General features: G+C 38.2%; 1 protein-coding gene across 1 annotated transcript in view; it reads right to left on the reverse strand.

Annotated features, from left to right (window-relative positions):
* LOC125235151 (cadherin-87A) overlaps positions 1-26,738 on the reverse strand; it is a 76,281-nt gene that overhangs the window by 16,263 nt on the left and 33,280 nt on the right. The window contains 18 exon segments of the mRNA XM_048141602.1: positions 38-191; positions 988-1,223; positions 1,750-1,941; positions 2,726-2,849; positions 3,702-3,855; positions 5,407-5,558; positions 6,186-6,348; positions 6,609-6,796; positions 7,244-7,396; positions 8,020-8,217; positions 8,597-8,709; positions 8,892-9,084; positions 10,620-10,754; positions 11,608-11,733; positions 12,372-12,488; positions 12,637-12,723; positions 13,329-13,453; positions 18,206-18,270. Of these exon segments, the coding sequence (XP_047997559.1) occupies positions 38-191; positions 988-1,223; positions 1,750-1,941; positions 2,726-2,849; positions 3,702-3,855; positions 5,407-5,558; positions 6,186-6,348; positions 6,609-6,796; positions 7,244-7,396; positions 8,020-8,217; positions 8,597-8,709; positions 8,892-9,084; positions 10,620-10,754; positions 11,608-11,733; positions 12,372-12,488; positions 12,637-12,723; positions 13,329-13,453; positions 18,206-18,260 (2,665 nt within the window). The 5' untranslated portion in view covers positions 18,261-18,270.

Here is a 26,738-nt window from a genome sequence, read left to right on the forward strand (position 1 = left end):
GGTACAAAAAAACATTATGGTTGTCACTTTTTCTTACCATCAGCCTCCTGTAGCGGATTGGCCGAAGCGTCAATGACAGTGACAGGTAATGATAGCACCGCCGCCCGGCTCCTGTCAAGACGTTGTGACACCACCACGCTGCCGTTTGACAGAATGGAGAACCATGAGTCAAAGATACCTTCGTCTGAGACCTGTAAATAAAAAGAGTAAGTTATAACTATAACATTCGTCAGTAGTTCTAAAATTGCTCTTACATGCTTCAGCCCCTTCATATTTAGTTACAATGTAAATAAGTTTTTTTTTTAAATCATTTTGGCACAAGCTTTCATCGCTGACTGTACCTTTCTTTGAACAGTCATCTACTGCTCTCCGAGACGTTTCTAAAAACCCCTTACTCGATGGGGATACGACGTTTCATAACAGAGTTCCTATGACCACCTTTCTACTCCATCATCAGATCAGCTCCATGATACCATAACATTGCATTGTCACGTAATTTACATATATTATGTGTGCAGAATTTCAGTTCAATCGGAAACCGGGAAGTGGCTCAAATTTAGCTTCTACGTTTTGACCCAAACTAACATACTAACAAGGCAAGTAGAATAAATGCTTGTAACAAAAATTAAAATTTGAAAAAAACCCCGACCGCGACATAGTGGACCGATTTTCATGAAACATGGCTAAGAACACTCCCGACTAACTCAGCTTTCAAACAAAAAAAAAATCTAAATCGGTTCATCCGTTCGGGAGCTACGATGCCACAGACAGACACACACACAGACAGACAGATAAACAGACAAACAGACAGACAGACACACGTCAAACGTATAAGACCCCGTCGTTTTTGTGACGGGGGTTAAAAATAGGCTTGGTACTTGCCCATTTTTATCCGCAGGCATAATTATGTTACTCCACACCTACAGTTCTGCATCAGCCCCTGGTATGGACGGAGTGAAGTACTTAAAGTCACAAAATAGTTCTTACCTCCTGTCCATTTTTATCCACAGCCTTAATCATCTTATTCCTCGGCAGCTCATAGACCAGCTGCTCGCTATCAGTTATATCCGGGTCCATAGCCAGCAGGTTATGGACAACTGTCCCCAGCTCTGCATCAGCTGACACTTCGGCCCGTTGTATGGTGGGGGTGAAGTAAGGTTTCTTGTCGTTTACGTTGCTGACGTGGACGGTCAGCTCGGTGGTGCCGGTGTGGCTTGGCATGCCTAGAAAGATAAAGATTTATTACTGATTTAGGACTTCTTGGTCTCGGGATGTCAGTATAAACACCAGAATTTGGCATCACAGTAAGTTAGTAAGTATCCTTGCTTGGCAACAAAAAATGCGATTAAAAAAACGCACTATTTGTAACTTCGATAGGGACAACCTGATGTTTTATCATTTATCACGCGACCATGCTTGCATGCCAGTAGGCCTGGCACATGATTGCCCCGAGAGTATGTCGCCGCGAGATAGAGGACATGTCTTCTTTTAATTATATTAATTACATAAGGACGAGTAGTCTATCCGTGGCGACATACTCTTGCTGCAATCATGTGCTAACCCTGCAGGTGCAGGAGCTAACTTCATAACTACATGGAGCACGCTTCGTCTTCCAAGCAACTAGAAGGACTCAAATTCACCCTAGAGAGCTCTGCTGTTTGCTGAATTCCTAGTGAAAATTAAAATTGTGCTTGCTCAGCATTTTGTTTAATTAATCTTAATATTATACTCTGATTAGATCTAACTCACCAAGATCGGCAGCGACAATCGTGATCCGATAAGTATTCCGCTTGTCATAGTCCAGTTTAGAAGAAACAGTCACCACGCCAGTGACGTTATCAATAGCGAAGGCGTCCAACGCGCCTTGTTGTATGGCGTATTTTAATTCGGCATTGACGCCACTGTCAAGGTCTGTGGCGCGAACTGCTGCTACTTCCGTACCTGAAGAAAAAGTGAGAAATTGATGAAGATCTGAATGATTTTGGAGATATATGTATATTATTCGTTTTAGAGTCACTTGCACCAACGAAAATGGAGGCTTGACCCATCATTTTATATGGAATTTGACAGATGACAGCCCACTAACGCTGAGTTACGTGTTTGGTGCAAGTGGGCCTTAGAGGATAAGTTTAAAGTGTGAGTGAATCGAACGTTAGCCAAATTCTAATTATTTTTTATAATACATGCTCACCTTGCCCAGCACGCATTATTGCGTTATTGCCCATATGGTGACGGGTTAAGAATTTCACCACCCATTCCTTCCTTCCCGTGGGTGTCGTAGAAGTCGACTGTGTGGATATAGGGTAAATTGTGGCATAGGCGAGAGGCTGGCAACCTGTCATTGCGATGTTTTTTTTAGTATGAATAAATAGGTAGACGTTTGACCACGATCACACCTGATGGTAAGTGATGATGCGGTCTACGGTGGAGCACGCTTACCTATGAGATACCTATTTACTCTTCTTTAAAGAGACCTGGATTGTACTCATGAGGAAATTCAGACTCAGAGGATTAGTTTTTTTTTTCAACACCTTATTTGCCAAGAGTGGCACAAACTTTAGTTGTATGTGCTCTGCCTACCCCTTTATGGGATTAAGGCGTGATTGTATGTATGTAGGTGGATCAAAATGGATAGAAAGAACCTCAAATAGTCCAAAATAGCAAACATTTAAGAAGGTCTACTTCTCTAGGATTGGAAAAGTCTAAAAAAGACAAGATATCATACCAGGCGGAGCATCCTCTGAGATGTCAGCTTCGTATTTATCTTGGTCGAATTCAGGCGCATGGTTATTGACATCGCGGATGTTGATCTCCACTTTACACGTTGCGTTATGCACGCCATCCGTGGCCTGAAAAAAAAAACATAAAATTGAGAAATCTGTAATCATTTGCTATTGATCGATCATTTCGCTGAGGAAATATCGGGACTCGGTCCCTTTGTGTAAAAATGAGAATCGCAAGTAGAAAGTAGTAGAGACGTAGAGAGTAGTAGTAGGAAGTGACGATCAGAGCGCAAATACAAACAAATCATTTTGACTGAAATTTTACACATAAATTATCTATTAATTATTGCACGCTATAAATAAGATTGTGGGATTTGCTCCTTTCCGAAGTTTGTTAAGACGGTGTTGAACGAGCACGTCTCTAGAATTTGTTAAAATAACCTCCATAACTAGTTTCGTTATTTATATTGACATGATATGTTCTGTTTTAATGTTGAATAATTTTGCAACAAATAACTACCTTGTACTATGGTGAAGAAAACTGTACCTCAAGCAATTAAACATTAAATAGATAGTTACATAGACACGCCGTTCTGACGTCAGCTTGGGGCGCATAGTAGAAAACAAGCGCCTGTTGCAAATTGATCGGCAAAAATACATGTCATTCATTTAAATAAATGAGCAGTAAAAAAAATTGTTGCTGATTTGACCGATATCACGTGTGATTAAAATTTTATTATTGGCAGTTTAATGAGGTACAGTTTAGGTACAATTTATTGATATATGTTCCAGAACAAAGTTAACACGTCGGCAACAGACGCGTCTCTCATGAACGATGCACCTCCCTTAATGTTTTTGTGAGGACAGTTTTCTTGAAGGTACAGTTTTACGTTATCCACTTATTAAACAGAAGATATCAGGGCTACATGTTTACCACAAACGTAGAATTATTGACTCGTAACAAAAAACTAATCTTACCAGAACAGTAAGTACGATCTTGCTATCGTTAGTAGCCACACCACCGGCTTTCGGAGAGATCTTTCCACTGACATCATCGATGGAGAACGGATGTTCTGGTGGCTCTATGATGTAGTACCGGATTTCTGATGAGGTGTCCACATCCCGAGCTTGACCTAGAGAGAGGCAAAAGATATGGTTGAGTATGTGAAGTCAAATAGATGGGCGAAACAAATAACGATATGGCCAGGACCACCAGGAAAACGTGCTAGCGGCAAACCATACACACGATGGTCGGACGAGATAGTTAAGGTGGCAGGAAAAAATTGGATACAAGAAGCCCAGGACAGATCCAACTGGCTTACTCTGGAGGAGGCCTTCACCCGAGAAGGGGTTCTTGCTAACAAATGACATATGATACTATATTTGACATAATTAATTATACATAACCTGAATTATAAATATGCAAAAGATTAGAAATTTAATTTAATTATAATAGACGGAATTTAAATGAAATGAAATGAATATAATAATCAGTAAGAATTATTGACATTGTAAAAATGCAAGAAATAAAAGGCTTTTTTATTATTATTTTTTTATTTATGTACCTACCAAATAATTCAACAAAGACAAACCCTTGATTGGTATCCAGTAACGCAATTGTTCATCTGTCTGTGCCAATTTATATTAAAATAAGACGATTACAGTGCGTATAGCATATTTCGGTGACTGCCAAGTCGAGACATTTTCTAAATCATGCATAATCATTCATACTAATATTATAAATGGGAAAGTGTGTGTGTCTGTTTGTTTGTCCGTCTTTCAGGGCAAAACGGAGAGACGAATTGAAGTGATTTTTAAGTGGAGATAGTTGAAGGGATGGAGAGTGACATAGGGCTACTTTTTATCTCTTTCTAATGCGAGCGAAGCCGCGGGCAAAAAGCTAGTACAATATAAAACAACGCAAACCTCTCAGTAATCCTAACTTATTAGCCTCCGAGGTGAATTAACAAATTGAGGACCTTAAATCTGGTCAAAATGGTTGTTTGTTCGATGTTTATTATAGAACGATAAGTTCAGCAAAGCTTTTCAGTCTTAATCTTATTGACGGCGATGCGACGTATACGAAATCCTTATCAAAATGAGACGCGACGGCGACCGTCGCCCACGCAAGACACGGCGTTATTGTGTCCCATGTCTATACTTCCCCGAGTTACACACAATGTTTTTCATCACATTTGAGAGAAAAATACAGAGGAAACAGTTATAAGGCAAAACCTTCAACCGGCGGCGTTGCGACCACTAGTGTATCTTGAGTTACATCAGATTATTCATATAAAATCCATTGTTTTTGATAACAAACACTTTTTTAACGAAAACGAACTCGAAAATACTGCGTATAAATTAAATGCAATGTTCAAAAAAGCAGATAAATCATATGATTGAACTAAAATTTCACTTATCTTTCATTCAGTTCAATATTTTGATATGTTGTACTCTCCGTTGCTAGGCAACGGTGGGTGCCTCGCGTACGCACGCGGTCAAGCGCGAGTAGAGAGCATGTTGTCAGATTATAAATTATAACAATTTATCTCAGTTAAGTTTACGAAATAAATGCAAAACACACTGAGATAATTGTAAAACATAAATAAAATGCATTTTTCATACCTTATAATATCTTTAAAGCTTAATAGACAAATTTTGGAAAACAATATTTTGCATTCCTACCTGCAATTCCGGTTCGAACTTGATCGCGTCTTCATCTATAGAGGCCTTGTAAACGCTCGTGGTGAACACTGGAGGGTTGTCGTTGGAGTCCAGTAAAGATATCTGCAGAGGCACTACCGTCGTCTGTCCGGCACCTTCATCATCAATAGCCTGCAACAAAAATGATAAAATAGTACATTACGATACTAGTGCGAAAAAAAAGGAAGTTCCTTTTCGCACGTGTATCGTACGACGTTTTTCAGTACAGATGGCCCTCCGAAGTCTCGACCTGACATATAATGAACCACTTCTCGCACTAGTGCGTAAAAAAACACCAAACGTACTGAAAATAATTTTCAAATGTAGGTTTTCCAATAAGAATATTTGTTGCAGCGCTGTGTTGACGAAGTTTCGATCTATGGCTGAGAGGCTTTAAGAATGAAGATAGACTTGATGGAGCTACAATTAAGTCAGGCATGATACAATTTAGCAAAAACCCTCAAGAATTCAGGCAGCGCTGATCTTATTCCTACCACGCTATGTGGGGTCGGTACAAGTTGTCTTCCTCTTCCATTCTCGTCTATCTTCCGTCATCTCAATACTCACTTCTTTCTTTCTCATATCCTCTTTTTCACACAATCCATCTTTGGGTTAATCCTCCCTCTGCATCCGTCAACATTCATCTCTAACATTCTTTAGCATATATGAGACTCATTCCTCCTCATTACATGCAGCACTGATCACTTTGAAATTGAGTCATAAGTCTATTTCAGACTATTCTTTGTATTTAAAATGTACCTTGTACTGCAAGAAGTAATCCCTCCTGGTCTCATAATCCAGGCAAGGTGGAGTGCCTGGGGTGATGCAAGGTGCAACAGTGATGGCGCCACTTTTGTTATTGACTTTAAACAGCTCTGCACCGTTGCCAGACAGCTGGTAGATAATTCCATCGGTTCCAAATCTGAAAACAGAAAAAACTATTTAAAAATGTTAAAAACATGATAAGAAAAGATATCACGACGAGGTAATCCTTATCCTCTTACCGCATTGCTACAACGTACAAGATTGCCTCATAAAAAAAAACAATCAAAGATTGTCCCTGGCAATCATAGTGCGTTTTCAAGCGTGGAAGCAGAATATTCCTCAACGGACATCAATGGACGGAACTCACTAAAATGTTCTAGAAGGTTAGAATTTTCGGAAGTATATAATTGTTCTTACCTGCCAGTATCTCTATCTGTAGCCTTTACAATGGCAACTAAGGCGCCTCCTGGAGCGTTCTCAAGCACAGAAGCAGAGTACGCCTCATCAGCGAAAGTTGGTGCATTGTCGTTGACATCAGTCACTGTTACTATGACACTGGCTTTGGAAGAAAGGCGAGGGGAAGTGTGTGACTCTTCAGCTATCACCTGAAAAAAAGAAAAAAAAAAAACATGTAAATTTTAATGTGTGTAAATTTTGGAAAATACCCCGACATAGTAGACCGATTTCCATCAAACATGGCTAACAACACTTCCGACTAATACATATTTCAAACAAAAAAAAACTAAATCTACATTGGTTCATCCGTTCAGGAGCTACGATTCCATAGACATACACACAGACACTCAAACTTATAACACTCCTTCGTTCGGGAGCTACGATTCCATAGACATACACACAGACACTCAAACTTATAACACTCCTTCGTTTTTGCGTCGGGGGTTAAAAAGTCGCCAAAAGTATTCTGATGAAATGAGTGCTACCATTAAAAAATTTGGTAAATTAATGTCCCTCTATGAACGCCACATCTTATTCCTCAAAGACAGAGTAATGAGCATAAATTTTGAAACAATAGAACATAGTTTAAATCTCACCTCCAAGATAAACTTCCTCTGGTTAGGATCCTCATAGTCTAAGCTAGAGTTTAGACGAAGAGTAACAGAAGCGCTTCCTGTGGCGTTGGCTGGTTCCACGATGAAGGCTCCCATCTCATCAGAGAGTCGAAGGGTGAAGATGGAATTTGAACCCTGTAGAACAATAAAAACATTTCAATATTGAGTAGGTGATCAAACAATCCTTCAAATCCAGAGGTTAAGAAGGTCGTAACGTCGGGACGTGCCCTGGGAACATAAGAACTTTGCTTGCTCCTTCAATAAATTTTTTAAATTCATAGGTAAACATAAAACAACCACGGGCAAACTTTTTGGAATCGCTTCAAGGTATTTAAGGATCAAATGGTTCATCATTCACATCACATATCATAGCAAAAAAAACAACCATATCCAAATTCGGTAGCGGAGTACCAACAGGAAAGCTCTCTGGGACTTCCACTCGGTATTCAGGCTTTTTGAAACCCGGTGGCACAGCATTGATTATTATAATAGTGATAGGATAAACTTACCACGTTTGCATCAGCAACGATATCCAGGCAGGCAAGCATGGTCGCGTGATAAACGATCTAACGCCAGGCCGTCCTTTTCAAACTATTTGTAAGTGCGATAGGGACTTATTGATGCGATAAAGTTTATCGAACTAATGTGCTACGCCCGCAAATTAGAGAGCGCATTACTCACAGGCATCACGGGAACCTCTTCATGGTATTGGTTCATCGTCCACATATGATAGCGAGTTAGTGACAATGACAACTTACCACATCTCTATCAGTAACAACCATATCCAAATTCGGTAGCGGAGTGCCAACAGGCAAGCTCTCCGGGACTTCTACTCTGTATTCAGGTTTCGAGAATCTCGGTGGCTCGTCATTGACGTCTCGTATCGTGATCGTTGCGGTGGCGATGGAGGAAGTTAGGGGGGAGACGAGGGGGGAGCCGTTTACTATTTCTGTAGCCTGTGGAAAACATTTGAGTACATCAGGAACTTTGTAACAACTACATAATATTTCAAAAATACAATTTTAATAGCATTTAAAAAGGATCACGGAGAAAGAGATGAATGCACGAAAAACATTAAGTGTTTACTTTTAAGAATATTAAGTGTTTTTTACTATTTTTAAATTAAAGGAAAAATGGAAAAATTCACACCTCCGGCAGGACTCGAACCTGCGGCCTCTGACCTTGCCGGAGGCCTGCTGGATGTGTGCGAATTTATCCATGCCTTCCCTCAATTCTCAACCGCCTCAGGCTAGCAAACATCAACCCATAAGAATACATCTTAACGGGCAGGTAAGTTTTTTACTATTTAAAAGGACCAATATCATAACTACTTACTCTAATTGTTAGGTTGAGAGGAGATGAGGGATCAGTTAGAGCTTCTCTGTCTAGCGGTTTAGCTGTTGTCAGGTTCCCCGAAGCACTGTCTAGCAGAAAATAGTCCAATGGATCTGAAAATGACAAATATTCAACTAAAATTCTTTTTTTTTTTTTCACTTTGATCCTCCGGTTCGAAGGACCAACGGCAAATCGCTTCTGCTTTTTTATTATAGTTTCATTTTTTAAATCCTATCAGTTGCTTTGAGTAAATTATACCAAAGACCAGGTGAAAAAGGTTGGAAGAACTACTTACTGGTCAGCAACTCAAGGAAGACTTCCCTCGGCTGAACACGATCAGCATCTCTCGCTCGAACGACCAAAGCCAAAGTCCCCACAGGAGCATCCTCCGCCAAAGATCCGCTGAGGGCGCCACTGAAGACAGGTGGGGAGTTCTGAACGTCTTCAACCTTGACTTCCACTGGGGCTGTGGAGTTGAGAACTCCGTCCTGGAAGAAATACGATGGAATATGTTGTATTTAATTGCAAATTAGAGGCCATATCATGGTCGTGTTTTTGTCACTTATATCGTGCGTCACTTTCGCACTTACATACTTGTTCGAATGAGACAGACAAGGTGACAAATGATAGACAGCCTATCTTAGCCCTGCTGCAGGGCTAGAATAAAATCATACATACATACAGTCATGCCTGTATCTCATAAAGGGGTAGACAGAGCACATGAAACTACTCGAGTTCCACTGCCACTCTTGGCAGGGGTTGAATGAAGATGACATTGTGACAATGCAGTGACAGGTTGCCAGCCTCTCGCCTACGCCACAATTTAACCCATATCCCACAACGGGAAGAAACGGGGTGGTGCAATTCTTAACCGTCACCACACGGGTAGGATAAAATCATAGGTCATAAAATCCATAATCTTGTTTCTGTTGTTCTACTCTTAAAAAAAATACATTTAATGGCAAAATTTTAAAATAATATTACAGGTAAATTAAACTAAATAAATCTAAAATTATTCTAAAATTAAACATAAAATAAAAATTAAACTAAGTAAATCTAAAATTAAACTAAAATAAATCTAAAAACGGCCCCTGTGGCATAGTACCGAAGACGCTGGCAGCATTCCTCGCTGGATCGTCAAGCTAATACGCTGAGCGAGGAAGCTGCCAGCTCTTCGGTCTCCGGTGGAATTACTCTTTGTAGAATATCGTAAGTAGTCAACTGCTGACATCGGGCACAAATATTACTTGCTGTACAATTTCTTGCCATCGAGAAAAAATTGTTCAGTGGTCCTTACAAAAAATACCTAGTAGTACAAAGGTAGAGTAAATGGAACAAGGTCATTAGGTCACATACGACCAAGTATTTGATGGACTGAAAAGGGGCCAATTTCTTGAAGCTACAAGTTACAATTTACAAGTTACAGTACATGACAAGTAGGAAAGAGACTTCCGCTTCGCTGAAAGTTACAAGTGACAGTACATGACAAGTTGGAAAGAGACTTCCGCTTCGCTGAAAGTTACAAGTGACAGTACATGACAAGTTGGAAAGAGACTTCCGCTTCGCTGAAAGTTACAAGTGACAGTACATGACAAGTTGGAAAGAGACTTCCGCTTCGCTGAAAGTTACAAGTGACAGTACATGACAAGTTGGAAAGAGACTTCCGCTTCGCTGAAAGTTACAAGTGACAGTACATGACAAGTGGAAAGAGACTTCCGCTTGTAACTTTGTAACTTTCAGTTTTGAGAAATGGGCCCCAGATAACATTTGCCATGAAAGTTCTTATTAAATATGACCTCATGTGTGGACCAAGGAGGTACACTTGTATTTTTAAAGACACACACGGGTCGTAACGCGATAAAATTACATTTTTACCTTTTTTTTTTTCAACATTCCTCCTCCTTTTTTCCGCGACCACGGCTAGTGCACCTGGCCGAAACGTTAGCCGAAAGGTAAACATGTAATTTAATCGCATTTCGACCCATGTGTGACTTTAACTTGTTATAAATACACGTATACTTACGGAAGCGTAAAGCTGGAACTGATAGAACTGCTTCTCATTGTAGTCCAAAGGTTTCTTTAGTACTAGGACTCCAGAGTATGAGTTAGCTGAGGATTGGAGGGCTACCACTTCGAAGATATCACACGCTTCGGGCCACTGGAAATGAGAAAAAAAAAATTGAAGATTATGATTTATTGCTTCAAGCAAGGCCGAAACTTATACACCACTATTGTTTATTTAGGTATAATGCTACTTATTACATTCCCAGAAAAGGGTCAAAAGGAGCATACGTAACCATTTCGTGGGTAGATAAGGTATTTTTTGTATGGGTAATGTACTATATTGTCCCAGAGCGGTAAGAACCTCTTTTTGACACATGACAGCGTCCACAAAACGTAAACTCGCGCAACCTAAGAAATTTTAAATAAAATCCTGTAATAATATTTAAAAAAATCAAGTATTTAAAAACAATATTTCGCTTACTTTAAACATAATCTTACACATGTCACATTTTTGCGGATCTTCGTTAGTGAGTATTTTACGATAGGTATTAATTTATTACGCAGGATTTACTTGTCATGTCATTTATTATTCATTTTTATTTTTAAAGTAGTGCTGTGGCAGAGTCTGTCATTTCGATTCAAATGACATTTAAGGGGGGTTACCATGACGTACTAAAGACGTTGAGAGAAAGGGACACAGCTATAGCAGTTACATAGCTCCGTCCCTCTCTCTCAACCTAAATTGAACGGCTTTAGCACGTCATGGTAACCCCTCAGTAAGTTAATAGAAATCGTATATTTGTTTAAGCGCCTCCTTGTACAATAGGGCCTAATCGATTCAACCTGCAATTCGAAATTAATCGTTAGATTTGGCAAACGATACGTCTTAGCCACATCGCAACATACTTCAAAACAAATGTGTCAAAAATGTGAACTTACAGATCCGGGACATTAAGCACTCTTGGAGGCCAGGGCATTCCAGGTTAGTGCTGATAATTATCATATACCTGATCGTTGGGCAAGCAGCCGACCTCCAGGTTATCACCAACGGTGTCTCTGTCTTCCACCAGGATGTTCTGTAACACTGTCTTCCCAACTACTTCATCTTCAGGTACGTATACTTCGTAAGGACTCTGAAAGCAATTATTAGTTCGATTGATTCCTGTGAGTATGGTAAGCTACAATAAAGAATCTCTTAGACAAAGTAATGAGTATGTTTTAATAATAAGGAGATAACAAAAAACATAGTTATCAATGTTATCATATCAAAAGCAAGACTTACACTTGTGGACATATATTTTTTTGGGAATCTACACAAATGAAAATACCGTACCGTACTGTTTACGATAGCACTGGTTAGCGCTGGTGGCCTAGTAGCGGTCAGCGCGTGAGATTTTCAATCCGGAGGTCGCGGGTTCGAACCCCGGCTCGTACCAATGAGTTTTTCGGAATTTTATTTGATATTTGTCAGTCGCTTTTCGGTGAAGGAAAACATAGTGAGGAAACCGGACTAGTTCCAATAAGGCCTAGTTACCCTTTGGGTTGGAAGGTCAGATGGCAGTCGCTTTCGTAAAACTAGTGCCTACGCCAAATCTTGGGATTCGTTGTCACAGCGGACCCCAGGCTCCCAAGTCCCATGAGTCGGGGCAAATGCCGGGATAACGCAAGGACGATGATGACCGTACTGTTTACGATTGCCACTTTTCATCCTTTGCCTCACGAGCCATACTTAATCATATCTCTATGTGCCTTAATTATATATATTACTTACATTTTTAAACTCCGGCGGATTGTCGTTTTCGTCCCATATTATCACAGTCACGGACTCAGTCTGACCTTCGTTGTGTTCGTTCTTTATGGATACGAGAAACCTTAAGGTATCGTTTTTCTGAAGAAAAAAGTATACATTAGTATTATTGAACCAGCCCTAATTGATAATAAAAATTTCGAGAACTTGCCCTTTTAATTTTAGTTACTGAAGGGTAACTTTTACTGTTTACTAACTATAAAAAGTACAATAATATTTTTTAACTTACCTCCCTATCTAAGGGTTGGACTAGAGTAACTTCTCCTGACACAGGATCAACTGAAAACTTGTCAGTTCCCACCAAACTATATTTTACCTGAAAAAAACACGCAAGGAATATTAAATTAGTAAGGCACTGCTACTCCGACGAATTTCGCCATGAATGCAGAAAATATTTAAATTTATTATTGTTTATGTGAAGGTTTGTATATAAGGGGAAGCCTGAGAGTAGCGCCAGTGACAGAGAAGGTGAGAGGAAGCAGATTAGCATGGTATGGATATGTAATGCGGAGGGATGAAAGCAATGTTATAAAACGAGTGGTAAATATGAAGGTGGATGGCGACAACGGTAGTGGAAGGCCTAAGAAAAGATGGATGGAATGTGTGAACAATGATATGAGAGTGAAAGGTGTTAGTATGGAAATGACGATGATGATGAATGGAGGAGGAAAATCTGCTGCGCCGACCCCAAATAATGGGAAGAGGACAAGAGATGATGATGATGAAGCCGATCTGATTTTTTTATATATGGCTCGTTGCTATGATTTAAGACGGGATAGTATAGCAGTATAGCTTAAAAATACGCTGGATCGAAACGCAAATGGATGAATTTAGGATATATAGGAATACAGAGGCGATGAAAGAGAGGCGAATGGATGAGAATGACGTTGAAGCAAGGGTAAGAGGAAGAAGAAAACTTACCGGTCCACCACCAGGATTGGTCCCTTGTAACGTGTAGACAATTGTGCCGACAGGTGTGCTCTCTGATAACGGCAAGTTGTTCATGTCCTGCGTAAAGGCTGGGAGGGCATCCGCGGATTCTGCATCTGGAACATTTAGATATAATAAATTAACAATTGAAATAGATACCATAGACCATACCAGAGTACGTAGCCGAATAGCACAAACGCTCACGAAACGAATCGCTCGTAGATATCTATCTCTATCGCTCTTACTTACCTACATATTGGCGTGACAGAGCCAGAGTATCTTTCGCGGCGTTTCGTTTTCGTTTCGCGTCGTAGAAATGCCATTCGGCTACGGCACCAGCAAAGAAAAAGCGACTAAGATCGCTGGTGGCGAAGAAGGGAACCGAACCCGGGTCTTCAGCTTACGCGGCTAACGTGCTCACCACTAAACCACTCCGACCGCCTGGCGGCGTGGTTGTGAGCAACTGAATACGTTTATGAGTACGAGTATTTAATCGTAGAGGTATATGCACAACTAGATTATCAGTTATTTGAGGAGACCATAACCTTACTCAGGACAATTTTGTACGCGTTTTGAGTCCAGCGGCCGTAGCACACTAGTATTGTAAACTTTATCGCGTCGGTGCGTCCCTATCACACTTAAAAATAGTGCGAAAAGGACGGCCTGACCTGATAGCTTTTATCGCGATACCGTGCTTGGCCGACTGCGCACTATTTAAATGATAATTCATCTCATTCATGATTTCGCCTCTTCAAAATAAGCAATTCCAAGACTGGTATTGTTCAGTTACTCGTTGAAACAGCCTCGGCATGTGTTTAACAATAATGACTGCACTTAGGGACCGTTTCGGTAACCGCGGTCAGCCGGAGAAAGTTCGCGAACACTTTAATTATATTAAATGGAACGAAAGATGGTTAACAGACGTACCAAAAATAACAATCGTGCTTTGTTCCAATTTTAGTCTTATCCACGCAGAGATCAGGAAAAGAATTTGTTCTATAATCTGTGATAGATTGCCAAATGATGTAGATCACTGAACATCCAAAAGCGAGGGAAAAATCTATTTTGGTACAAAATCCTATTTCAATGGTAACAAAGCGTGTGTTACAATTAGGTAATTTTAGCACTTTGTCAGTCACTATTTATTTCATGCTGACTATATTCAAAGGAGCAAGCTAGGGCACAGGCGCAAGATAGGGCAGAGTGGCGATCTCTTGTGTCGGAGGCCAAGATCCTTTTTGATAGATAGATAGATATACGTTTATTTGTTTGTCACAATACACACAGAATACACAAAAGAAATAGCCCTGATTTTGGGTCGCTGAGCAAGTGAAGTAAGTAAGAATATTCAAATATCTACACGCTCTTGCACTTCGTCACTTCATATTTTATCGTTTATCGCCGTGGATAAATCATCAGGCCCCGTAGCCGAATGGCATTTCTCCGACGCCAAACGAAAGCGATACGCCGCTGGCTCTGTTTATCAAGCCGATGGATAGCGCTTCGTTTCGTGAGCGTTTCGTGAGCGATTGTGCCATTCGGCTAGCCACTCAGTCATCAATGACCAATATTATGAATGTGTTGAGTTGACTTAAATAATAGAGCCGTGATGAACGCGTTGATCGCGTGTTTACTAATAAATGTGTCTTATTAAACTGAACCTGTTAACTGCTTTGATATTACGAGTATGTTACATGTGATGTGTTACTTTACCTCCCTAATGCGGATAAACTTTACAACGAAAAATAACAACGATACATTTTACGAATTTATCCTTGATCGCTATAAAAATAGATATGATTTGTTTGGCTTGACTATTATTATCGATAGGTACGCGCAGAAGAGTCACTCGCGAATTTCGCGACGCGATACGGGAGATTTCAAAGCTCTATTCATTAAAAAATAAGTCTCCGTAGCTAAACGCACTATCTGTTCCTGTTTATTTACTCTTTTGCTTCTCTCTTATTGTTTTAGTTGTGCATGTCCATTTCCTATTCTGTTTATGTTCTTGTTTTAGTTTTAAATTTAGTTATAATTATGGGTGCCCTGAAAATCAGTGCCTTGTCACTTAGATACGGTCTACGCTGAGCGGCATCCTATTTGGTATAACAGTACCTAATGCATTTTCATTGCATGCATTCACCTGCGTCTATGTATCTTGTTATATGTTTTATACCAAATAAATATTTTTTCTTTTTTCTTTCTTTTTCTATTCACGCTCCTATACCCTCCTAAGGACGGGGACGAGCACAATTATTTGTACATATAAATAAATAAATAAATATGTATAAATAAATATTCCAACATCTATTTAGAACCTAAAATATATTGTTTCACAGTGTTCTAAATTCAAAAATAATACATTTCCTTCTGGGTTGCATTGCAGCAGGCTAAAGATATTCAAGTACGTTGCCAAGCAACCACAAAAGGCACCAGTTACACGCCCTAGAGAAAGTCACTAGCTGTTTGCTGTATGGAGTGCGTTGTTTTCGACCATTTCGCGCCTATTAGCACGACCACGCTAATCAGTAGGTCAGCGTAAGAAGCATTTCATACAAAATGGATACGCTCTACCTTTTTTTTTTTTTTTTTTAGTATAGATAAGACATTTCATACTGATGGTAAAATGGATACGCTCTACCTTTCCTTGAATTACCTCACCTAGTAGAATAGGCCAATAAAATAACGTCACTACTTTGAAAAAATCTCGTATCTCACGCTGCTTCTCAAAGTTAAAACGCAGTAAGTCTATATGCATTCCATACATACTTACTACAATTTTCTTTTCATTGACAGACGAAGATACAAGTTTTTTTAAAAGTAGTGACGATAAGATTTTTCTAATGCTTCATTTACAACGGGTTGGAAATCGCTTTAAGATAGATACATATATAGATAAAAGCTTTATTTGATTGCTGCAATAACACACAATTAAAAATACAACATAAATATAACAAAGAAAAGAACCGAAACATACAAATTGACTTAAAAATTAAGAATTACATCCACATCATTAAAATAATTGCTTCACACTGTGTGCATTGCAGCAAAAACAAAAGGGTTCCGACTCAGCTATACGCCTCACCCTTTCGAGTAAAGCACTGATATTCTGCCGGAACCCAGATCACGTTGTATGAGTGAAATAGGTTTACAGTCATTATACCTCTAAAGTAAGGAGATGATAATATTAAATTGCCGTGACATAAAAATAGAAATAAAAGTGCAAATAATGTGCAAATAATATTGTGATAGTGCGCAAACGTGCCTTTAGAAATATACCGAATGACTAATTACATCCTGAATCCTTTAATACCTGAATGTGGTACTAAATACGGCTAATCGGAGTTTTTACAATCCTAGTAGGTATGCATACTTTTAAATATTCATTTTTAGATTGCCGTTCGGGACGGTAAAAATGCCGTAGTAGAATGAAAATAATGGATCCTTGATGCTTGTCATTAAGCGCTAGTGGCCTAGAGGTAAAAACTTGCGACTTTCGATCCGGAGGTCGCGGGTTCGAACCCCGTCTCGAACCAATGAGTTTTTCGGTACTTATGTGTGAAATGTTATTTGATATTTGCCAGTCGCTTTTCGGTGAAGGAAAATATCGTGAGTAAACCGGACTAATTCCAATAAGGCCTAGTTATCGAATTGGAAGGTCAGATGGCAGTCGCTTTCGTAAAACTAGGCGGGTAAGTAACGTAGGCACGCCAAATCTTGGGATTAGTTGTCAAAGCGGACCCCAGGTTCCCATGAGCCGTGGTAAATGCCGGGATAACGCAAGGAGAATGATGATGCTTGTCATTTTATTTAGGAAATTTCAAATATTATTTAAATATGTATTATATACACCGTGTTTCACTTAACACTAAAAACCTGAAAACCGTTTGTTCAGAATCGAGAGTAGAATCGATTGAGCTATATCTTGATGGGGGTAATATTTTTATTTAAATTAGTATTATTAGTTATTTTTTATGTGCCTATTCTATTGTATTCGTAATACAACATTGTGTATATCGCATTGCTAGAGGTTAATTGTTTACCTTTTTCAGTATTTGGGGGTATTAATACTGGCTGGTTACTTGGACGATTATTTTTTCCGCTACGAGTTTGACGTTGTTTGTCAATTTCATCTTAATGTTTATCATAAGTCATAACAAATTGAACTCGTACCTAATTACAACCTTCTCATTTTGAATATTGGGTTTAAATTTGCTTACTGCGATTACTTGTCCAATTTGAAGTTTACTGTGACCAAGCTTTAAAGTGTTTTACAGTGACATCTTAGCTATCTATTGGTAAACCTTATGTCGTTGCAGTAACGTACCTACACTAATAAATAGTTAAATGGTTTATGATGGTAGTTAGCAATTATTTTATTGATTGTAGAGCTAAAAGTCAAGTAGAGCTGTACAGAAAATTAAAAATTCAATTTAAAAAAAATAACCATCAGATTAAAAGATGAATACTCTAGATGAGTTTAAAAAAATAAAAATCAGTTGGGGTGTCTGAGGTTTTGAGTGATACCGGAAATACGTTGTATAAGATATATCTAACTATAACGTGTCTGCCCTAATCAGTAGGCCAGCTCGGTTAGCAGAGTACTTAATTGTGGTGTAATCGAATACGGTGAGGAAATATGGCCGGAAAACCCTTTATAGGGAAATTAAATGTAAAACTACTAGAGCGTGATATGCAACAACTACCTAAGGTACCTTGTTGAAAATATTACTCATTTTCGTACACATGTTAATTTCTTTGAGCCTGTAATTTTAGTAAGCATGTTGCCGTGTTCTATTTATATTGGACTCATGGTTCTGAAATGACAAGTATTGTATATAATGAAGGTAGCTTATTAATATTCTCACCTGAAATCCACGAAAAAGCCGCCCATAGGACGAGCAAGGACCACCGTATCTCCATCTTGCGTCGTCTGAAACAAACAAAACAACAATTAATTTCAACGTAGGACGTTTTTCCCGTGGCTTCGCCCGCGTACTAAAAATAATCTTATTCAAACTTTGGACCCCCTTAGGAGGTAAATTTTGAAAAATCCTTAGTGCTCTTCTACACCTTATAAGGAACCTACGTGCCAAATTTGGAATCTTTAGGATCAGCGGTTTCGGCTGTGCATTGATATGTGAATCAGTCAGTCAGTCAGTCAACTAACTTCTTTATATATTACTGAATTCAATTAGAGGACCTTGATTACTAAAATAAAAAAATACTCTCAAAAATGTAGCCTTTAGTAACAGAAGTGCATATACTTGGAAAAATTCGACCCAAGTCATCAGGACTCATGTGGCCGAATGGCTCAGGCACTGCCTCGATAACAATGGACGCTGGTTCGATTCCAGTCGGGGGTAACTGGAGGCTTTGGTCACTTTTTCTTAGTATATTGCTACGTTTAAAAAGAAAATACCTATTATTAATAACTTGTAAAAGTAAATTTGGCGCTCAATTCGTTTTTACGTAACGACTACTATGTATGCACTAGCACAGGGCCATACATACACACTGCCATGTACACACTGGTGTTATTAATAAATTATTGTATTGTATTGTATTGCATATTATAATGTGTCGCTTGATTCTACCCCTTTTCAGCAAAAAAATAGTCAAAACCATAGATTGTCATATTTATATTCGACCTGCATTCATAACTTTTTTTCGGATTAACACTGTCCAATTATCTCTGCAACTTACTGTAGGTACCTAATGGTAAAGCCTCCGCCACACATAAAGGGTTTTGATAGCGTAGCGTTAGCGGAGCGCAATGACAGCGTCTCAAAACTTAGAGCAATAACTTGCAGGTGTTAAGTCCAGCTTTATGTGTAGGTATTGTAGGTATATGAAACTGGGGCCCAGATATTTTATTAGTCTTTGCAAACTCATTCTGTTTATAAAATGTTGGTACCCGGAGCCTTTCAAATCGTTAACCAGCAAATGGATCAAATAGGTCTGTGATAGGTCTCGATTAGGCACAAATAGGTCTTGGGACCAATTTGATGGCTCTCAATTAGGTCCCCTCGACGGCAAGGTCGCAGTTGCAAAGGTCATTGTGTGTTTAGTTGTAAATGTTCACATCACATCATTTTCATGCTATAATTGTCATTATAAATAGGTCTCTACTACTGTATAAATAGAGTATTTAGATATACCATAAACATATTGTTTTTAAGAGCTCTCGATAGACTTATTTTTGCCGTTGTGGAGATAGGCAACTACTCGTAGCAAAATAGTAACGCATGTGTCTTTTATACAAGTACTCTGCTGTCCATATATTTATTTAACTAACCTAACCACAAAATTAAAATTTTGAAAAACCTCCGAGATAGTGGATCGATTTTCATGAAACATGGCTAAGAACACTCCCGAACAACTCGGCTATCAAACAAAAAAAACGAAATCAAAATCGGTTCATCCGTTCGGGAGCTACGATGCCACAGATATACAGACAGACAGACAAACTGACAGACAGACACGTCAAACTTATAACACCCCGTCGTTTTTGCTTCGGGGGTTAAAAAAAATAATTAAATCCTTGTTTATACCTAAATAGAGGTAAATTAATCGTTTTCTTTGCGTTTCTCTAATGCCGTGTCTTGCGTGGGCGACAGTCGCGCGACCGTCGCCGTCGCGTCTCATCGCATCGTCGTCTACTTCCGTATCGATAAGGTTTGATTTCGTACGCGTCGCATCGCCGTCGCGCGACCATCGCGCGACCGTCGCCCACGCAAGCCAAGGCGTAAGGTATTCATAATTGCGTTTTCAAGGGAAAAATAGTTATTTTTTTATTAAATTATATTTTCGCGTTAATTAGAGGGAGGTTTAAATAATACATTACTACGCACACTGTCCCCATGACCCACATTACCACACAAACCCAATAAACAAATCAATTAGATATTCCCGGTTCAGATGCAATGATTCTACAATTGGATCTGCACGGGATAATTGATTCAATTGACCTCAGCTCCGGCCATTTAGTCATTTGCTGGATGGTTACAGTCAAAACATTGATACCAGTATTTTATGTTGCAGCAAGGTGGTTTATGATTTTTTTTTTCGAATTTTGTATTTATAAGTACTAATATTAATATAAATTAATAAATGTGTTACTTCATGCGATAACTCAAAGATTTTTAAAGGAATATCCTCTTTGTATTGTTGAAACAAAGTCAATAGACAAATATGACCACTTTTATACATCTGTAGTAAGTAGGTATTATAAAAACAGAACTTAAACGTGCTCATTTAAGTAACATTTAATGACTAAACTGTACGTGCTACCTTTCATCACTATTCACTATGTGTCCGATAAACTATATAGGTACCCGTAAAGAAAAAAAAAACATTGCAAGGCAGAGTCCTCACAGTAAGATAATTTTACTTCTCTGAACAACATATTACAATTTTATAGGTTCATATTTTTACATGTCAAATTAAAATGTCATTTTTATATGGCCGTTCTTAAAAAATATGCGACTTTTATAACATACGTGCCTGTGATAATGGTGAAGATAACAACATAACATCGTCTGCAACACGTCCGGAGGAAGTGAAGCAGTTATTTGTAGTAAAAAATGTAAATTACTACAATTTTACTTACAATACAACTACTTTACTCTATTGAACGAGTAGGAGTATTATTAACATTAATGAGAACCCAAATACATGACTTAACTATTTTGAGAAGTCAGTTCAGTTTAACCGTCATATTATAAATAATGTACTTACACATTCAATATTTTCATTACATGCTGCCGTCATCAGTTTTTTTTTTTAGATCATAGATTCCATTCAATGATAATTTTCTGAATCGATTTTTTTTTCGCTAGGCGGCGACACTAAGGCGCCAGGTTTTTCTGACAGCAATCATCAAAATCGTCCTATCATATTAAGGGTCCCCCCACATCTAGCGTCTCGCGAGCGTCGCGTCGGGCCAACAGTATGGGCAAAGCCAACCCAAGCCAGTGTCACGATTAGGGTCTGAATTACTAGCTAAAAGAGAGATATGAGTAATCCAAATTCGTGCAAAAAAATATTAATTTATTAAATGTCGGAAACGGAGACGAAGTTCGGAAACGAGAAATTTAATGATTAAATTTTGAGCTAATTTAGGTCGTAGGTTCTAGTTTTTATAAATTCACACAAAATCCTGTCTACACTGCGGTTAGGTACTCTCGCCTGGTTTGCTTTGCCAGCGACGTCGACGCGGCGTCTTTTTCCATACAGTTGGCCCGACGCGACGCTCGCGAGACGCTAGATGTGGGGGGACCCTAAATCAACATTTATTTCATTGGTGGATTAAAAGCTCAGCCACACATGCGCGTTTTGAAAGCGTAGGCGGAGCGTTAGCGGAGCGTAATGATAGCGGAGCGCCGGACGAACGCTGGCGTTGCGCCCAGCGGACGCCGGCGGGAACTAACGAGCGCGGATTGCAAGCGGAATGCGCGCGGATTCCGAGCGGAACGCCAGCGTTCCCCCGGCGCACCGCTATAATTGCGCTCCGCTAACGCTACGCTATGAAAACGCTTTATGTGTGGCGGATGCTTAAAGGTTTGCTGCCTGAACGACCTGGCACCTAAGTATCGCAGTCAGTAAAAAAAAAAAAAACAGAAAACCCTAATTTCTTAGAAATATTTGCGTTTATTGGCTACAGATACAGTAATTACAGTATACATTACGAAGTTAAAATACTGTCTAAAGCGCAATAACTTAACCGTGTAACAGGTGTAACTAGTTCATAATTGTAAACGTTAGTTGTAATTGTAATTATAATTTTGTAAGCCATTGTTTTAGGCTGCGACAAGGTTGCTGTAACGCAGAGATTAGGCTTAAGGCTGTGAGAATCGCTCTTGAATCTAAATGGCTTTATGTTGCAATACTGTTTAGGCTTTTGTCTTCAATTAGAATTATAATTATTGTACTTTGATGGCTAGATGTGACATGGAATAAGAAGGTATCTTAGATCCTGTTTATCATGATCAAACGCAGGATTCGCAAAACTTAAATTTATTAGTAAAATATATTCAATTCATTTATTTCAAGGACCAACTGAGATCATTGTTGTTAGTACGCAATTACATAATAATTAAATATATGGTTAGTATTCTACAAAACTAAATTTTCTATCAATGTCATTACAAAATTAGAATAAATAAATTAATTGAAAACCATGGAAGCGAAATTAAATCAAATATAACTAAAATAAATGTCAGTATAACAATATTAGTAAATTAATTCACGTAGAATAAAATAAAATATATTAAAAATAATATTAAGTTCCGAGGTATAAAAATGTAAATGTCAAATTTGATAAAATCTCACTTCCTCCTTTCATACATACAGTAAAGCAGGGACCCCTTTCTTTCCCATAAACTTTTTGGTCAGAATTTCGTTAGTCATAAGTTAGAGACCCAGTAAAGCACGTGTCTTCGTGCATAAAACAATAATGTAAACTTATTGGCATTATTGCCTTGTTTGCGAACTTAAATAACATAGTACTTACCGACATTCACTCGGTTATTCTCAACACTATTTTGAGGTCCGCTTTATCCAACTAGGTTTCTACTAGGCTATTTTTTAGCTAAAAATATTTTGAGCCTAGTGTGTGTGTAGTGTGCATTGATATAAACCTTTGAACACGATGGTCTTGAAATCGAATTCCGCTAAGTACATAAAGTGTAATGAACACAAATTCAATGTGCGATCCTTTTGAACAAAACTCAAGTTGAAGAATATTTATAGATTAGTGTATTTTAAAACGAATTCTTGTATGTTTTATAATATACAGTAGGAAGAGAGGGAGTAGGTAATCAATTGAAATGAAACCGAGATCCGTCAATCATTAAAAATCCGTTATTATCTACCTAGATTGTTTAATTGATTGATGTTTAATTCGTTCAATTGGTAATAAAGTTTTGTTACAATAAAGTCATATTGAAATCGAGATTGAAACAAACGCGTCAAAGATCAATAAATCCAAAAGTGGAACTAGAACGTACAGTTTCCAAACGCAGAAAATTGCATCGACCGAAAAAACTAAAACTAAATAAAAACTAGTTGTGAAACTAATTCGCGGCACACTTCATTATACATTACACACTAATACTGGGATGAGGTTAATTTATTTCGTCGTAGCGTACTATGAGACATATTTTGTCGCTTGATTCTTTAATGCAAATTGTTAGAGGTAAAGTGAATACTGGAATAAAATAAAATTCCATATATTTGAGTAAATAGTGCTATTGTAAATAAATCAACAACAATGTTTTCCTCCACAATGATTAGGACTAATCCGTCTAACAATTTAGTTTTGTTCTCCAATCAACTTTTTTAATAAATGTCAAAAAAATCAGCATATATGGCAAAATTGGCATTGTAACTAATAATAATTCATTAGTACTAGCCAGAATTACACACATAAGATATTATGATATAACAAAACCTCTTGATACTTAGTTCTCATTAAGCGAAATATCCTGCAATTTCAAATATGTAACAACGAATTAAACGACACTATTAGGGCGGTTAAATCGATATTGCGTTTATAAATCATCAAAACTTTAAACCAAAACGAATTAATAACATTTTTATGGCGTTTAACTCGATTTTACGATTTAGAATATACGCTTATTATAATTTGTAAAAGTAAATTTGGCGTTCAATTCGTTTTTACGTAACGACTTAGTACACAGGGCCATACAAATTTTAACATGTCGCTTGATTCTACCCCTTAAAATAAGGCTGTAAGCATGATTTTTCAACAAATAAATAGTCAATACTATAGATTATCACATTTATATCCGAACTGCATTCATAACTTTTTTTTCGGATTTTGGCGCTTAGTTCGCTATTCCATAACACCGTCCAAGTCATCTTTTCACTAATTACCTAAGTAACTAAGATCATGTAGCACATATCCTTACGACACCCAAGTTAAAACCAGAGCAAACACAATAGGTTGCGATAGATTCTCACGTGAGACGTGACGCAATGCGTGCGCGTGAGAATCTGTAACCTATGATTGATTTGGAGTACTGCTGGAATGACGAGTTTTTGTCAAATTTTGTCAATTGCACTGAAAGTAAAGTGTGGTAAGTATGCGAAAGAAGTACCTAGTTATGGATGTGGAAAAGGGGGAGAATTCGTGTCGAGAGAAAATCAAACTTGCTACATGACGAAATAAATGAAGAAATCTGTAGTAATCTATGATTGATTTGGATTACTATTGGAATGACGAGTTTTTGTCAAATTTTGCTGATAGTATAAGTATACGAAAGAAGTAGTTATATAGTAAGAGGATGTTGGTTAAGCTAGTTTAAAGGAAAAGGGGAAAATTCGTGTCGGGAGAAAAATCAAACTAGTGACATGACGAAATATATGACAAGGTATGATCTGTGAAATGATGTGTGAAAATCCAACTATGACGTGATGAAATAGGGGGCGTGAGTGGGTATGATTTGTAACCTATGATTGATTTGGATTACTGTTGGAATTACGAGTTTTTGTCAATTGCGGCAATTTCACTAAAAGAAAATTGTGGCAAGTAGGTAGGTAAGTGTGAGAAGCGTTTTTTTTTTTTTCAAACATAAGTACGAAATGTCGTTGATAGTTGCCATTCGCTTTTAGGTGAAAACATGAGGAAACCGGACTAATTACAATAGGGCTTAGTTTGGAAAGGCAAGGTAGGCCAGACGGCAATCGCTTTCGTAAAAAAATGTGCTTATGCCAATTCCAGGGAGTAGTCCCTGAGCGGATCCCAGACTCCCATAGAATGTGGCTAAAAGAAAAGATAATGAAAGGAAGATGATACGAAATCGATTTTTTATGCTCGAGAATAAAGGAAAAGTGGAAAAATTCGTCTCTGGAAAAAATAAAAAGGGTATTTTAATGATCACCAAAAGAAAAGTTCGTCAAAAAAAGCTACTATTTTAGTGATTACCAAAAAATGTTTTGAAACCAAGAAAAGCTTTGCGGCCAAGAAAAGACAGTAAAAACATATAGCCTAAAATTAAACAAGTACATATCGGCAGTTTTTGTAAACCGTTCACTTTAAATTGTAAACTGCCACCAAAAATACTAAATAACCAAAACTTGAGCTCCAAATTAATAAGCTGTCCTTGCCTGAATTTTATATGGACTTTGTCAAGGTAAAAAAAATATAAGTATTTAAATTAAAAATAAATATGCGGAAGCATAATATCTTAAATAGAATCCGAAAGCAAAACCGCGGGGAATTTACTAATAAACAGTTTGTTTGTCATTGTTTGTTTTGTTGTTGTAGATCTGTTTGTATTAATAAAGAAACTTTCGATAAACGGTATTTCACTGTATTATTCTCAAAGGTTTCGTATTAATCATTAAGCAGGAATCACAATAAAAGACGTTAATCACGTTATTAATTGATCGTAAGAAATTAATTGAAATACTTTGAGGTTTCGTGTTTATTACCTTCTGTGCGACAGTGGGATATGGGTTAAATTGTGACGTCGTTGGCGAGAGGCTGGCAACCTCTCACTGCGGTGTCACAATTTAGTTCTTCCTTTCTTCTTTAATTCTTTCAATCCCTTAATTGCCAAGAGTGGCAGTGAACCTTGAGTAGTTCCATGTGCTCTGCCTACCCCTTTATGGGATACAGACGTAATTGTGTGTGTATGTTCGACTCCGCTCACATGGGAACCGATCACATCAGTGTCATTAAAAAACGGCGATACAAATGGGCCGATCTGTGCACCTGCATTGACAAAATCAATTAATGAGATTTGACAGAATTCGTTAATATAAATAACCTGACAGCACTTTCACAGTCCAAGGTTGATTATTAGGCACAGATAAAACTATTAAATTAATTAGGTAATACCTTCGCAATAATTAACAATAATTAGTTTTGATTGCAAAGTATTTTTTGCAATTAATATTTAGTTATTTACCCTACTAATGTACACCGAATTAGTAAATATTAATAGTTTACTCACGTGTAAAAGATCTAATAAGAATAATACCGGGTGTCCCGTAAACCAAATATAAAAGGGGTATTCATCATCATCATCATTTCAGCCATTTAGTGCTAAAAAAAAAAATGTAGATACTGTTAACCTAGGGAAGAGCGGGGCCTCCCAACACAGGCAACTCCTTGCTTACCGGGCGGCTCCATCCCCTAAATTATGACCATGTGTTTAAAGAAATAAATAATTTTTGTATTTTTTGTATTTGTATTGTATTAATCGCCCACTACTGAGCATAGGCCTCCCTTCGTGTACGCCACTTATCCCGGTCCTGGGCTAATCTCATCCAGGAGCGCCCCGCAGTTTTTCGAATGTCGTCCACCCAACAAGCCAACGGTTGCCAGGCGCTTCTTACATCGGCCATTCGGTCAACATATCGGGTACATAC

This window comes from Leguminivora glycinivorella, chromosome 2 (assembly GCF_023078275.1).
Source record: "Leguminivora glycinivorella isolate SPB_JAAS2020 chromosome 2, LegGlyc_1.1, whole genome shotgun sequence".
In the NCBI taxonomy this organism is placed as follows: domain Eukaryota; kingdom Metazoa; phylum Arthropoda; class Insecta; order Lepidoptera; family Tortricidae; genus Leguminivora; species Leguminivora glycinivorella.